The sequence below is a fragment of the Acyrthosiphon pisum genome, chromosome A3 (genome assembly GCF_005508785.2).
Source record: "Acyrthosiphon pisum isolate AL4f chromosome A3, pea_aphid_22Mar2018_4r6ur, whole genome shotgun sequence".
Taxonomy (NCBI): domain Eukaryota; kingdom Metazoa; phylum Arthropoda; class Insecta; order Hemiptera; family Aphididae; genus Acyrthosiphon; species Acyrthosiphon pisum.
The window spans coordinates 20,340,469-20,357,772 of record NC_042496.1 but is presented as its reverse complement, the minus strand read 5'-3'; the positions used below and the strand labels follow the sequence as shown (position 1 = coordinate 20,357,772).

The window sequence follows — 17,304 nt, the reverse complement described above, 5'->3', positions numbered from 1 at the left end:
TTAATTTATCCAAAAGCCTTTATTTAAAATATTACTATAAAGTTTTGTTAAAGGTAATGTCAAGTTTTTTTCAACTGGAAGATAATATTATGATTATGATTATAATATGTATCATCATTATTGTTGAAAACGATTTCAGCCACGCCAGATTAAAGAATAAAATATATAATTTGAGTAGTAATAGGACAGGGGCCGAGAATTCAGAATAAATCTGAAGTAGAATGTAAGTTATATTATATAGTTAAGACTATAAGGCGAGTTGAATGGGTTGGTATTTTTAAGAAAGAAAAGGGCAATAAAAAAGGATGTAGCATATGCCACATTTGATTGTTATGTAAGGTAAAATAGTTAAATTAAGCGGACGATGGGGAGAGGGTTGAGAGAAAATTATGATCAAGACTATTTAAGACTAGAAGAAATATCGCGTTACCAAGTTCCACAGTTTTAGGTTAGATTAAGCATAAGAACCTAATTAAGATTTTTAAGACGTTATCTAGTTATGCAAACATTTAACTTAATTTTCAAATAAAAGCTTTATTGAAAAAATATTTTATAAATATAATAATATAAACATTTTTGGTAAAGTATTTTTCTTAAGAAGTTTAAATATGTACTTCATAAATGTCTTTACTTGAAAATCATAAATACCAAATCAAAATATACTTTTTACATAAATAAAAACGAGATAAATAGTAAATAGATGTTAATCATGCTTTAATATAATATTTTGTTAAATAAATATAAAATTGTGTAATTTGTTTATTTTACTGTTTTTTGGTAAATATAAAAAAAAAATATTTTCAAAGATATACCTATATTATATTAGGTAATAATTTTAACTGTTTGTCTTATATTTATTATTTAGTAGGTATTCAATAATTTTACTACAATATAATAGAGTACCCAAATGATTGAATATCCATAAACATTTTATTATAATGTTGCATTGCTTTTAGTTTTTACTATAAGAATTATTTTATAAACAAAGATTATGTAATATAACATTTTTTAAGTGAATTTAATACAACATAAAACTACATCGAAAATAACGAGAAAATCTGAAAACTTATTATATTTTCATTGGGGTAAGGAATAATATGTCCCTAACATCTAAGAACAGAGTTGAGACCTAACTTTTGAGGCTCATTTTCATTAAATTCACTTGAGTGATTTTTCAATTTACACTACATCTTTTGCTAAATGAAACTAACCCTTCTTACAAATTAAATTACTAGATAGAACAATATCAGTGTTCAAAATAGTTTGAATAACGAATAGTGTCTTAATTTATTCACAGAACCCTTGATTATTATATAATATTGTTTTTGGGCTGAGGTAGAGCTATTATTATTTTTCTACGGTGTATAGTTTTAAATTTATATTAATTTTATTAATTCTGCAGGTCATACAAAAAAGTCATGGTTCCTGTTGTGAGTTTTTGGATTGTGAGTAGAGCTTTTGAGGTCGTATTTTGATATTTTTTGTGCGACACATTTTCTCAGAATTCTTTTCTTTCAGTTTTATTTATTATTTCTTTACATTAGAAATTGGAACAAAGACATCATTTGTAGTAGATTTAAGAATACATCCAAAAAACAATTTAAGAACTGCACGTAAATAAAAAGCAAGTACACCTGTTAAAAAAAATTATTTTGGGACTATATTATATAAACTGTACTATTATTTTCATATTCAAAATTTAATTAATAAAATAATATTTTGAAAAGGTAAGAGAAGCGAGACGGATCAGCATTAAAGGGATTATACTGACATTAGTGACATCTGACACAAAATAATAGCTGCTACTACATTTTTTTTTTGTATATTTAAAATTCAATTTTTATAAATGTATATCTAAATTATATATTCAAGAACTATAAATATTATAAATCTGTAAATTATTTTTTGAATCATGTACTCATATTGGAAATTGTTTTATTTAACTTATGTTGAAGTATGTATTTGTATACCTACAAATAATATTTAAAATTAAGTATATTTTATTTTTGTTTGATATCTAAATAACTAATCACTATAGTTCACAAGTATAATAATATGTTGATACACTTCTTAAAACTGCATAGCTTTTAAAGATCTCTTAACCATTAACAATTAATTTAAAAAATAAAACACGACAAAAATAAAATATATATGAATATAATTATTTTTAAATAAACAATTAGATTCGTAAATATTTAGTTATTAATAACTTAATTGTTATATTTATAACAAAATATCTCTATGACGTGCCTACTAAGTTTTCTGACTGATATTGTATTTTCAATAATTTATTCTTAAATAAAATTAAAACTTATATAGGTAACTTTGTGGTAATTTAATAATAACTTGAAAATGTATTCTGTGTGGTGTTTGATAAAAATAAATTAATATTTGAACAAATTAATAAAATTACCATTATAACTCATTAGTAATAAGATATAAATTATTAGGCAACTTAAAATAGTGGATTAATTAGAAAATTTAAATAAATAAATAGCAGGTATAGTACATTTGCAGTACATTGGAATTGTAAAAATGATATTTATTATTTTATCATTATTTATAATTTACATTAATTATTATAATTTATAAGATTAAAAAATGAAAAATATTATTACATAGGCAACAAAAAAAATCTAATGTTATATTGCCTTACAAAATATATATTTATGAATTAGCACAATCCGAAACAAATTAACGCATATTTATGGTTCAATTAAAAGTTGTGAATTTATAATGTATAAATTAAAAAAGCATAACAAAATTGTTTAAACAAGAGGAGTCTATGGAGTATACGTTGATAGCTTAAATAAAATAATCGCACTCAAAAACATTGATTTTCTGTCATCTTTGTAGTTAACGTTCATTTTTTGATATAAAGCTTATTGTAGCCATAAATTATATACATCAATGTAGATAAGTATCGAAATAGTTGAAACTGCGGAAGTAAAATTAAAAATCAGAATTATCTTTAACTCATAATATATTCATATATTTTCTGAAAAATGGTTTCCAATTTATAGCCAATACAATATGTACTTATTTGTATACTATATATTATACAAATTATGCAACTTAATTTGTATAAAAAATAATTTTAAAAACCGAAAATGTAATAGTACCTTATCTGGACCATTAAAAAAATATCCTAAATATTTAAAAAAAAATTATACCAATATAATATAAATTAAAATATATGCACCACGTAACTTGATTTTGAGCCTTATTTTTATACCGTTTATTATATTTGCGTGAGCGTATTTAAAATAATAGTGCCGAAATATCTCAGTAAATACATAACAAAAGTTCGAAATTAGTATTTTCATCCATCCATCCATCAATTTTGATCGTCGGCCATATTTCATTCCATTGGGTTGTCCGAATTTCAGAAAATCGTACACGCATTGTCGGGATGGTTCATGTGTATTACAATATTGATAATGCGTGTACGTGTATAACATTTTACAGTCATAGTATAATATAGTTATACTGTGTAGTGGCATTAAAGTGCACTACAAATAGGTAGCGATGGTGGACCTGATAAGTTCTTCCCGTAGGTGCTTCATCATCGCATTACCTACTACGATGATGGAGGGTGGGATATATTAGTCTTCTAGAGCGTGTAGAAGCTGTGTGATTTTGTAATAAATAACCGAACGAGTTCGAAAGTTTCAGGCGTGCCATAATTAAAAACATACCGATGACGTGAGTTATGTCGATTGAAACGACGGCGGCACAGGATCATTATATAATACCCTTCCCCGATCACTTTGGAAGACGAGGTCGTGAGTCGTGACACGCACAAAAAGCCGATCGCAGGCAATATTATTGTCGATGGCCTTTCAATAAATTCATAATAGTCCTTTGTCTAAAAATGAGTTCCGAATCGCTATCAATGGTTGTCATCATCACTATGTTGTATTACCTAATAAGTGATAAGAATAAGAATAAGGGTCTTCTGTTACGAATTCATTTCGTGACCAGACCAAGGAGGGAGAAACCGAGCGAACGAGAGAGACAGAGACAGATAGAGACAGACTGACATATAGTGTGGAAGGGTAGGGAATTGGCTTCTGTATACTGAATGAAAGGATTTAATTAGTGATCAGATCCAGCCGAAGACAAGTTTTCGCCGTTTTTGATATTGCTATTATAGAACAGTAGGTGGTACTCGTGCAATTTGCTTTCATATTTATAGAAACGTTCAACCACACTTTTCTATTTACTTTTATTTCTTCGACTGGGTTATATTTAGAAGTCACAACATCGATTGATTCAATAGAAATTGTCTATCTGTCATTTACCTAAGCGAGCTAGCGCACGATTATTACTGACTGGTTAAAGATTTTTTACTGATTTGAAAAGCAAAAGCTGTCGTTGACATTGGTTGTCAGAAGATGACTTACGTATATACTATTGTATTATCCAGCGTTTTCCAGAGATAAATAAAACGGTTTTAACTTAGGTATTACTGTTCACAACAGGTGGATCGCCCATCTCGGATTTAATTATTATAACCCAGATGGGCGATCCATCTGCGGCGAACAGTAATAACTAATAAGAAACTTTTTTTTTCTTACGTGTAACCAATTGCAAGCAGAAATAAACGAATATGCGAAATTAATGATTTTAAATTTTAATATTATATTAATATATCGGGTAAGCTACCCTAAAATAACCGGTTCAGTTTATGATTTAAACCTTTCTTGAATCGTAAAAATCAGTTGAGTATTTTTTGATTCTTTAAGCCTCATTAGCTAAATACTCCGCATACTTATTACGGCGAGGGGTCGTTTGTTCGAAAATTATGTGTACGAATAAATATGTACGAATGAAAAGTGTTCAAATTTTAAATGTTAGAACATTTAAATGTTCGAATATTATATGTGAATGAGTGTGTCTGAATTATATATAATAGCTGTTACCCATGGCTTCTATAATATTAATCTTACGAGTTACGACAGAGATCCCAAATAATATGTGTGCACAATTTGTTATCGATTTATCAAAAACTGCGGATTTGCATCTACGTCATTTAGATATAACCCAACTAAAAATATCCATATTAACAGACTACCTGTAAATTATCAATTATCAATGTATCATTTCTGTTTTTCTTCAGTTAAAATATTTTCAATTGTTCTTTTTTATCAGTAACCAATAGTTCCCCATATATAAATACAAAAATATTCGTTTTTCGTAAGTAGAAACAAAATTCATATGTGAGCCACCCCATAGCGACCTATAGGGGTTGAAAACCAAATCTACAAACTTTCCCTGTGTCTCAAGGAATCTATTGACATAACTTTTATTGAAAACGATCCAATAGTTTTTGAGTACAAAGAGAACAAAGAAAGAACATGTTATTAAATTATATAATATATAACATAATATAACATATAATATAACGCCCAATATAATTTTCCATCATTTAAAAAGCAACTTCCAGTATGAGAAAAATATGATATTTTCTAAACATATTTTACTTTAGTCCAATTATTATCTCTTCTTGAACTCAAATGTGTTTGCTGACGAATGATGATGAATAAATAAAATAAATTTAATAAAACAATACAACGAGTAATACATTATTTAAACGCGTTAATAAATTTATTTTCCAACTATTTCACAAGCATATTGATTTCAACCAGACGTTGATATTTGATATACTATTAAAATCATAGAATATTATTTTTCAATTTTACTAAGAATATACTATAATATATTACACGTTTCGATAATCAGTGAAATGTGAAAAACAATCGTAAACTAAACCTACATATCAAACGATTTCATGTATTTTATAGACTACAAATAATTATTATTTATTGGAAAATAATCATATACATATTTATAACATAGATATCGGCGATAAATTATTTGAATAATATAAGGAACAATTAATATGAGTACCTAACCTAATGTTGTGCCACCCTTGTTTATTTTTTATAATGCATCTAACCTTATAGTATTGCTATTTTTTAATTTATACAAGTAAAACAATTATTAATAGATTATAGGTGAAATGAAAATATATTTAGTTTTCGAGTTAATATCTTAAATAAAAAACTGTAAATCAACGATATAGTTACCTCAAGTCACCAATCACGTTTATTTTAAACTAATACATTTCTTTGAAACATTATTATACCCATGGGCATTCTTACAGGTGTGGGGATCCATGGTTTTTTTTAGAGATAAATTTCCTCCCCCCTAGGGCCCACTTTGCAATTAATTTGTAAATTTCCACCCCCTCCCCCCTTTATGAAGAAACCTGAGAATGTCACTGATTGTACCTACCTGAATTAAATATTAGAATAGATATAATGTAAAAATAAAAGAATTAATCTACCCAAACATCTACACTAATTGCCTAATTATTATAATCGTCTGCCGTTTTATAACGTGAAACAGACCAGTGTAATAGTAACGGTGTTATTCTAGGTTAGCCATAATATATTTTATATGATTTATTAATTAATAGTACCAACAATTGTTGATGACGAAAATAAAGATGCAGAGTTACCAGCCTACCACAACTCATAGCCCTTTTCTTATAGAATATGAAAACGAAAAAACGACATATGTATATGAATACCATATATTATATTATTAAAAGTACAAAATTGCATAAAGTTTGTCAATGGTTTTTGGAACTTAATAGTCATCTTGTTTACCTATTAAATATAATAGGTATTCATTGTTTTTTTCAATATATTAAATTATTGAATAACATGTGTGTTATAAGAAGGTAAACTAGTTTAAAAATTTAAGACTTGTCTCTAAGACTTGTTTAGTACTTGAAAGTTGAGAGTGAAACACAAAATCGCTTCTGTATAAAAACTTCTGACGGATCGACATTATATTCAACAAGGGGTTAACCTCAAAAATCATCGTAGAATAATATATGAATGTGTATTATGTTCGGGTTTACACAATTAAAAAAATGAAAGTGGGAGTAGTGTCCCCACGATGCTTATCCGAGTTCACCTATGACTAAACTAACGAGTATAAAAATTAAATTGAAATTCATAGAAGACATAATAAAACCCAGGAAATTTGATACGTATTTTAAAAAAAATATTTATTTAATAATATCTTACACACCAAAACATTGATTGTAACAGACTATGAAAATAGGTTTTTATTTTATAAATGCTACGATATAAATAATTAAATATAATAGGTAAAAATTGGTAATATTATAGATATAAGGTAATTATTATTAAGCCTATAGAATTTATTTTAAATTTAGTTATTAATTTTTTGAATTAAATTATAATCAAATACCTATTTTACATTTGTAGCTTTAAGTTAAACACGATGTTAAAAATATTAGATTGAATTGCAGTCTAATTTACAAATTGGTAGAAAAAAATAAGAGACGTAATAACATTTTCTTTCGTGATAAAAGTTAATATTATTATTTTATGTCAACTTAATAGTTACATACATAATTTTTATTTAAATATCCAATTAAATAAATATCATTGCACTACAAAAATGTATAGAATACATTTTTCAACAAACAAAATAAGTAAAGGTTTTTTTGTTTATTCATACTTAATACATATTAGAAACTATATTATGATTATAATTTAAATTTAAACTATATAGGTACTTTATTTTATCTACCTATATAGGTACTTAATTATTTATCATTGATCGTTTTACCATTTTCAAATTTAATATTCTTACCAACTCTTTAATTTAATTATATAGAATATATGAAATATATACTATGGTTAAATAACTGTATCTAGTACTAAAAGTTCTTAACCCTTTGAGTCCCAGTGGCTATTATAAAGGCATACAGTTTTCGCGAGGTTTTTGTGATAGCAATGACAATTTTGATCCAAGAACAGTGCAGCCATAGTGTTATCTACAATTTCACAATAAAATGTTATCTGTAGATATAATAATTCAGTTGATAATCGATAAAAACTAAAAATCGTTTTATTGCAGAATTGTTCTAATTGCAAAATTCTTAAGGAAAAAGCTATTTACTAAAAATCGCTATCATTATTCAATCATAATGTGGTACTGAAAGTAAAAAATAAAAAATAAATAAAAATAATAACTGTATTTTGTATAATGTTTTTCTTTAAAATTATACGTATATCATACAATATACCGTTGATTTCATTATTATTTTATTAAAGAGAGAATTAATTTGTTTTATATTTAAGGTAATTTTTAACAACATTTTTTTTTTAAATTATGATTTTTAACTAAATTTTTTATGACAAAATAACTATTTACATTTTATCAACAAATAAAATACCATAAGTGTGAAATTAATATTATAGCAAAGATATTTTAGTATAATATATTTATTAAATTATACTTAATTAGGTTTTTTGGAGTAAATAGTTCAGAGAAATAAGTTCTTATGGTCAAAGAAAGTAATAAATGTAAGTTTACATCGGCCGGAACTAACATTTAATTTTCATTACTTATGAAAGTGCATTTGCTTGTTATTACGATAATAACTTGTAGAAAATGGTATTGAGATGTTTTCATAAATAGCAAATTTTTAAGTTGCGATAGAAAATATGAGTGCTTTTACTCAAAGAAGAAATTATTCGTTATTTTGAATTCATTGGTACTACAACCAATACATTATATGTAATTAAATTTAAAAAAATATATCAATATTTGTCAAAGAATATTAATGAATAGCGATACATTTAACAACAAATTATCAAGTAAATTAATGTAGATTTCAAAGTTTTAAAATAACTAAATAAATATTTAATATATGTTTGATAGTGAAACTATTTTAAGGATTAAATAATTATTAAGGCTTTTATTAATTTGAATATTTTGTATAATGGCGAAGATTTAGATTAATAACTTTTGGAAATATTTCTTTACTAAAAATGCTATAAGTAGGTACTCTAATTTGAATACAAACAGTGTTATTCATCGTCGAAGACAAAGTTTTTATTGACTTTGGATTTGTTGTAGTAGGTATTTTTCATTTAGATTTTCATATTGAAAACTATTTTTTAGATTTTTCATTAGATTGTCTATGTTATAAATTGTTCATGTGTCAGCTATAAACAAGATGTAGCCTAACAAAGAATATTGGAAAAAGGCTATAAATTGGGACCGAAATTGCATGATTTAGAGATGGTCTTAAGACGTGACAAACCTTGTAGGTAAAGTTAGAGATGGTGTTAACATTTTCTGAATTTCACCAAAGTGACTATAAGTTCCAAAAATATATACAAAAAAGGACGGGGTTGCCATGATACACGATCATTAGGAATTCCTCTACATCATATTTCTTAACATTGCAATTTCACAGCCTTCTTGACATTTCCAAATAAAATAATAATATTAGTTTCAATATATTTATAATTATGGAGTAGTTGACTTCACAATAATAGATTATAGTTTTTGATATAATTATTATTCCTTATTAAGGATATCAAATTATGACCCACAAAGTGTAAATTCTGTTGCAAGCGCAGATAGTATGATTTAACATTACACAAGGTAGGTTACCTACCACGTTTAATTAATCAATTTCGATTTATTTATACTAATAAGTGATGACAACTATATTTTAAGGAACTATAATATTGATTAAAATGTAAATACTTGTGAATTTAAATTAAACTTGTTGTTTGAAAACAATTCATTTAGATATTTTTAAAATGCAAAATATTTTATACTTAATTCAAATGTTAATTTATTTAATATTAAGTATAGCATAATATGTATTATATATTTTTTAGGTATAAGGAATAACATATTATTTATGTTGTAGTTAATAATTTTTTTAACAAATTATAATTTAGTGGGTATATACAGCAGTCTGTTTAATTAGACATTATTAAACAAAACTTATTTTATACATTGGATTTATTATGTACCTAACTTCATTGCAGTTTAAACAAATTGAAGTTTGCAGTATGTTTTGTCTATTGTGTGGTAAATTTTATAATTGTTTACCGACATCAAAGTTGAAGATTAGAGCAAATGTTCTGCTCTAAAATGTGATGATAGACAAAAAAAAAAAAAAATACACACGTCATTTTAAAACCAATACTTACATTCCTCGCTCCACTGAGAATCTATGTGGGTAGGTGTCAATAATATATTATTTATTATGGATATGGAAGATATTAAAATAATATAAACAAAAAAAAAACGGATAAAAACACAATAATTTCTGACTATAATGAATCAAATACTACGATACTTCAAATATATTATTTTTTATTGAGAATAATTCTTAACAAAAAATAAATCTATATTTAATTAAAATATTAATATCTATCAACATTCAATAAATATTTGTCATAGAATTAATACATTTCTTATATTCGTCATTCAGTTAGGATCATTCAAACATCTTTCTTCATTTGGACTACAATTCTATAAAATCTATTTTAAATTTAAATGAGGTAGGTATATTAATTTGTATTATACAACATTATTTGAAACAACAAACACGGTTGAGTGAAAGTGAACAGTAATTTTGGCGTTCATGTAGAACAGTGGTTCAACTCGTCTTTCTCATCTCTTCAAAATGTTTTTATACGCTTATAAATTGTTTTCTTTGTTATAAAAGACAACGTATTTATAAATAAATTATTCCTCGTTATATTGAATATTATTTTACAAAATGATGCATTCCTACTATAACCAATACGTTTATTTGTTTATTGTTGGCATATATATATTTTGTATTTTAATGGTAGGTCATTTATATTCAATACATTATGTTTATCAAATATTTTACTGACGCGTGCATTGAATAATAAGAAAATAAAGACAAATAAGGTTAAAAAAATTATTACAGTTGATTGTTATCAAGATTAAATTTAAATACTATAGTATATACGTTTGATAATTATAACTTGTAAGTTATACTTATAAGTTATAATTATTACAAACGATTGTATTTATCTGATGAAGTTCAATAATATTGTTTTTTTTACGAAGAGTCAGATTTAATCTGTTTATATCTGATTATTTCGACAACCATTGTTTAAGTTTTAAAGACTTAATTTTTGTGTAGGTTTATTAAATAACACGCCAAGTCATATTTTTCAAAGTCCAATTTTAATTATATTATGCATTGTACTTTTACCCCTTTGATTAAAAATTAAATTTCTAATTTAGAATCATCTTAATAAATATATGATAATATATTTTAATACCGTTATGTTCAATTCTAATAAACTTAGACTAACTCTAAACTCTACAAATAACTACAAAGGTTTCTGCGAGAAATTAGTTATGTTTATTTAAATATCTACATTTCTCCAAACATTGTATTTGTAACCAAAGATATATTATGCTAGTAATTTTCACATACCTTGCTATTTGATGTGCGTCTACAATCTTGTCATTTTGAAATCTGCAGTCAACAAATGCTACTGCTGGCACTCCGTTACCCTTGTGAAAACACTCTAACGCTTCTTCCGTACTAGTAACACGGTTTATAGTCCAATCAAGATTTCTGGCTGTAATTGCTATGGATTGCCATACCGAATCATCTTTAGATGTCACTACCAGTATCTATTTAAATATTATAAATCACATTTTAATGTTTAAATTTAAAATTTGCAATAAACAAATAAGATATAAAAATAATTTTTATCCAAAAATTAAAAATACAAAATGTAGGTTCCTAATCGCATCATAGTAATAATAACCAGGCATGGGATTTTATGCCACTTAAAAATATATGAAAATGCACAAAAAAATATTGTTAAAAAGGCACCCTACCAACTACAAAGGGTTTTTAACCATTTTATTGCAAAGGACACAGTCTATTTTACTATAATTCCCCCACCACAAAAAAAAAATCCTGGTCTTATTAAATATAAATTATAAATGTTGTCTTATTGTTATATTAACATAAGGTTAATACTTCATAATATTGTTTAAACTTTAGTTCAATTGATACACACACGTTACTATGTATAGTTGGATTCCAAATTCCAGAATAGTAGATACAAGAGTTCGGGGCATCGGGCAGCATTCCAAACCCCTACTACAGGAAAAACTACTAAGGTACCTACAAGAAACCTATCGTTTAAAGAAAGCCATATCCCTATGACCCTATCTAATCGCAATAGTAGTATTTTGTAATATCGAGTTGAAAGTATGAATAATCAATTTAGCTCAAGTAAAAAAATATATTGAAACTCCGAATACTAAAGAAGATCTATCATGAGCTATATTTTCTGGACTTATCTTCGGACTATGATATGTTTTGGGCCTGGGGTGTTTTTCTTAAAATGGTTTAAAACGTAAAATACGAAGCCACCCTACTTTGGAGAAAATGGTATTGAACAGAAAATTTAGAGCAACAAATGGCGAGCCGATACAAAACTTTGCAGACAGCATCTATAAGGATAAACTAAAGACACGCGAAAACATTATTGCTGAGCTATCAGGCACAAGTTGGGACTGTCACAAAAATGTGCTTCATACTTCCGCTCTAGTTTTAGATGTACAATGTAGCAAAATACTGTAAGCCCGTATAAGCCAGAAATGCGCACTACAAGCAAGTCGATTTACAAAAGAACCACACCATGAGATTCATCGAAAGTACTGTCAGATCAACCCAATTATAGAGTGATTTACAAATGCCGGTACTATTCAATATCGACACTTTAAATCTACGCAGTCGAGCCAAACTGAATTCAATGTTGTTGAAATTAAGTCACTCTCCTAACCTACCAATACAAAAGGATATACCTATCTAATATGCCCACCCTCCTAAGAGACTAACATTTAGAAATCATATATTATAGAGCTTGGTACCCTTGAATGAGACAACAGAGGAGATACGTGTGGAAAAAGTGGACAAACATCCGAAATCATTAACTTGTTATAGTTAAAGTTATAACTTTAGGCAATAGAAAAATATTAATAAAGTGATCAATAATGTAAAAAAAAAAAAATAGAAAAAAGTTGAAAAATAGAACTGAAGTGTAAACAATTTATTATTTTAATTTCGTTTTTTTTGTATTGCGATTAGTTAAATTGTATATCTCGTCACTTTTTAAAAATATCAGTAGGTACTATAATAAATCTGTCCTTTCGTGAAAGCTAGCTGATACAATTGTAAATAAAGCGGGCTACTAGTAATTTAATTTATTTTTAAAAACAATTATTAGTTATAAGCTTATTATTATTTTGTCGTTTATGATGTCATTAAATTTATACTATATAATCAAAATAAAGATGGCACTGATATAAAACATTCCTGAATTTTAAAAATCGCTCGTGGAAAGTTTCTATGTTGAACATGTTAGTATATGATACCTACAAAACAGTATAATACACGAAAGGTGTTTGACTATACTATAGACGAAGTACGAACATACAGAACTGTTTCAGGATTATATATAAAATAAAATGGATAGTATTGTTGTAGTTATGGTTTGTTCTTAACTACTAATCACGAGGTTCAGAATAAAACAATTTTAAGCCACCATTGAAGGCTTGCTATAATATTTATAATTCAATTTTTGCATTTAATTTTTTAAAGATAGATGTAAGATATCTTACATTTATCTATATACTAGCTATATACTTCGTCCGGGGGAAAAAAATGAACAAATATAAAATTTGGTGCTAAATCAATGTACCTATCTCTGTTTTAGTGTACCTATACCTTCAGTTCACGTGCAATTCGGTGTCCGTGTAATTTGCTTTGTGAACTATTTTGACCAAGATGCTCAATCCACCCTTGTCGGATTGGATATCGCAATCGATATATTTTCGAACGTGATTCAAGCTGTACTAAAATATAAGCTACAAAACTCACGATCTGCCCGAGTTGAAATTATATCTATCTATCGTTATCCTTTTTTCCATTACATAATACAATACCTGTGAAAACCCCATCAAAATCGATTCATCCGTTTCGAAACCTTTCCCTGACAAACATATATCCAAAATAATGTATCTGCTGCAGTGCACGTTTCATACGATATTACATTTAATCGTGTACATTTAAAAATCACAGCGTATACATCAATTTGAATACTTCGAGTTTGTGATACGACTAATACGCAGTATAAATTTTACAAAAAAAATACTAAATACTAAATAGTATAAATATAATACAAGTAACCTAATTGTAAAATAGTCAATTTTTAAAAGCTTTGTGGAAAACGATGCATTTTATCGATTTATTATTAGAATGTACGTACAAAATATGTTTAGGCGTGTCTACTCTAAAGCAGGTGACATATAATTTATCGTGAAAAAAACAAGGTATTTTAAAGTAATCCCAATCACCTATATTTTTATCAAGTTACATGAAAAAAAAAAAAAAAACATCCAATCATAATAACTATTTTTTTTTTGTAACCAATGGTAACTCTAATGTATATAAACAGAAACAATTTTTGATTTTTATTAACCGAAATAAAATTCAAGGACAAGTCAACATTTAGAGATTGAATTCCGTGATTTACTATGAACCAAGTTACTCAGGGATTGTATGGCTTTCTATTAGTGAAATAATTGTTGGAATCGGTTCAGTACTTACCTAGTTAAAGAGATTACCCACTATAAAGAAACAAATATTACCTGTTTATTATACAAGGGTTAATAAATAGATATAAAAATATAGATTTAGATAGATATCAATTGTATTATATGGTACCTATATTATGTATTTATATTTATATTTTATGAGTTACTTAATATTCAATTTTAATTGAAATTGAATGTTATTAAACGTCTTACCTTTTTTAACGAAGAATTTGAACGAAGATCTTGAATATATTTTGAGCAACCAAACATGAAGTTGTTAAAATTGTCAGGTGTCTAAAGAAATATAATAACAATAGTATTATTTTCAACTTTTCTTTATCATTATTTAATCAGCTAAAATGGAAATGTAGGAATCACTTAAAATAAATATTTATACAATTTATCATTTGGAATGGTATGAAGCAATTTTCTTATAAAGAGCTAGTATGTCAGCACAATATTTGTTTTCTCTCTCAGACACATGCACAACATAGATTAAACGCTTTCACCTAAAAACGTTTTATGTTTTTTGAGCTATCTTATACATTTGAGGGTACGACTTATCGGTTTTGTATTTAATTATTATTTTACTTTGTATTCGACTTTTATAATAATAATAATAAAAAAAAATTGTAAATTAAAATTTTCTTTAAATTGTTTTTGAGAAAATATTTAGGAAAATCGATGACATACTATCAAAAAACATATTCTGTATCATTTTTGTAATAGGTAGTTTTATTCTAAGATAACTCAAAATTCATTAAAAAACGATTCTGAGTAAATGCGTTTTTTCGATATTGCAATGCACGTGGGCCAGAGAGAGAAAACAAACAGGGCGCTGACATCCTCTTAATGACTTATCGAATTGTCTAAATATTGTCAAAAAAAAATTTAAACATCAAACATTTTTTTTACTTTGAAAATCAATATAATTATATTAAAAAGCAATGAAGTTATGCAATTTAAAAAGTGAAGGAAATGACTCAATGTAATCTTAAAAACGGTTTTATATGAAATAAAATACGGTTAAATGCGTTGAGATGTAAATACATATATGAATTAAAACAAATGGTTTGAATCATAATTAAGAGTATATAATATATATATTATTAAAAACAAGTACTTCTAAATTAATAGTTAATTTTAATGGTATATTATGCACGTTATGTAATGATAATCATCCATTATCTTAATAATTAGTACTCAAATTATTTTAAAACGATGCAAATAGTCTGAATATTTTAGGTAGTTAATAATTGTTTAAAACTGTACAAAGAGAAAAAATATGTTTATTTTTATTAGAATATTAATTTAAGGCCCCTGCAAACCCTATTAATTTTTCATCAAAACGACCTTAGTGACTGACAAAAATTAAAGTATTTCTAGTGGTTCGATTTAAAAAATGTAAAGATGTTTTAATTGGCCAACAAGTAAACTTTGCATCGGTCGAAGCATTTTTTTATATTTTCGATATTTTTGAAAATATTCAATAAAAAAAATTTATAAATTTATAAAATGTAAAATATTTATTCTCGTCAAGAATTTGCTAAAACTGAAAAAGTGTTCTGACCGATGCAAAGTAAACTTGTTAACCAATACAAACATCTTCACATTTTTTAAATCGAACCACTAGAAGTAAGTACCTTAATTTTTGTCAGTGGGACGGTTATTTCACGTCCATGAATTGGTTTTGAATATTTGGATCTAATGACTTTAAATGACTTGTGCATGTGCGTGCGTGCGACCATAAACCAGATAAGAAATAATAATGAATTGTGAATTGATGTGGTCGCGGGTGATGGTAGGGGAGTATACACACACTAATGATCATTTACTGCACACACAAAGACGATCAGTAATCGCAGGACCGAAATAATTGCCTAAACACAACTCCTTAAAAATTACATATTTGCAGGGCATTAAAAAAAACGTCCGAAGAAGACGGTTCTATATTTAATGTTATTTCTTTTAACTAATATAAGTCAATACTAAAGGTTTAGGCACCGTTTAATGATGTCAATAGGTTTGTGGTAAATTGATTAAAAGTAGTCTAAAATCTAAATATTTTAAAAATTTCATTGCATAGGTATAGAAATAAATTATATTATTCATAAGTCTAAAACTTTAAAGTGGTATCAGGTGAATTGGCCACGAACAATAATTGATCGACGTTTTGACAAAATATTGAACTATAAAAGACTCGCCACACACCAGTGAATTAGCTAAATGCTGTATAACTGTACAACTCGACATAAGATATAGGTAACTGAATTAAAATTATAGGCACAAAAGTAGTCATTATTATAACCGGTGATAACTTCGATAATCTATACCTATATGGTCGTCATTGCCATCTATATAGTCTAAACTATCAACAATTTCGTTTAAGGATGTTAGCATAATGGCTTTTTATTTGTATCTATAGTTTGAACTCATAATCCCATCTGACTATGTAGAAATGTATAGATTCAATTGTAAGGACAGTGTTATTATGGTTAGGAACAGAACAACGAATCGTGTGAAATACAATAAGTATTAACGCAAGTACAAAGACCTGGCAGAATAAAAATACAACAATTACAAAAATATATGTCTTCTATATGATATATTAATATTATTAAAGTTGAAAATTATAGAAGGAAGTTTACTTTATACCTCTTATTTATTTATAGATAATTATATCCTCATTCCTGCATATGAAATAAGAATCTATAGTTTAAAATATAAAAGGGAAAACAATTTTAGATACTAAGTTGAGTGAACATTTATCAGTTTACAACAATGTGT

General features: G+C 26.4%; 1 protein-coding gene across 2 annotated transcripts in view; it reads right to left on the bottom strand.

Annotated features, from left to right (window-relative positions):
- Window positions 1-17,304, bottom strand: part of LOC100162637 (high affinity cAMP-specific and IBMX-insensitive 3',5'-cyclic phosphodiesterase 8) — a 79,525-nt gene that overhangs the window by 21,909 nt on the left and 40,312 nt on the right. For both annotated transcript variants that reach the window (XM_029491512.1, XM_029491513.1), the window contains exons 5-6: window positions 14,731-14,811; window positions 11,336-11,538 (exon numbers count right to left, since the gene is read on the bottom strand). In XM_029491512.1, the coding sequence (XP_029347372.1) occupies window positions 11,336-11,538; window positions 14,731-14,811 (284 nt within the window). The remainder of the gene's footprint in view (window positions 1-11,335; window positions 11,539-14,730; window positions 14,812-17,304) is intronic.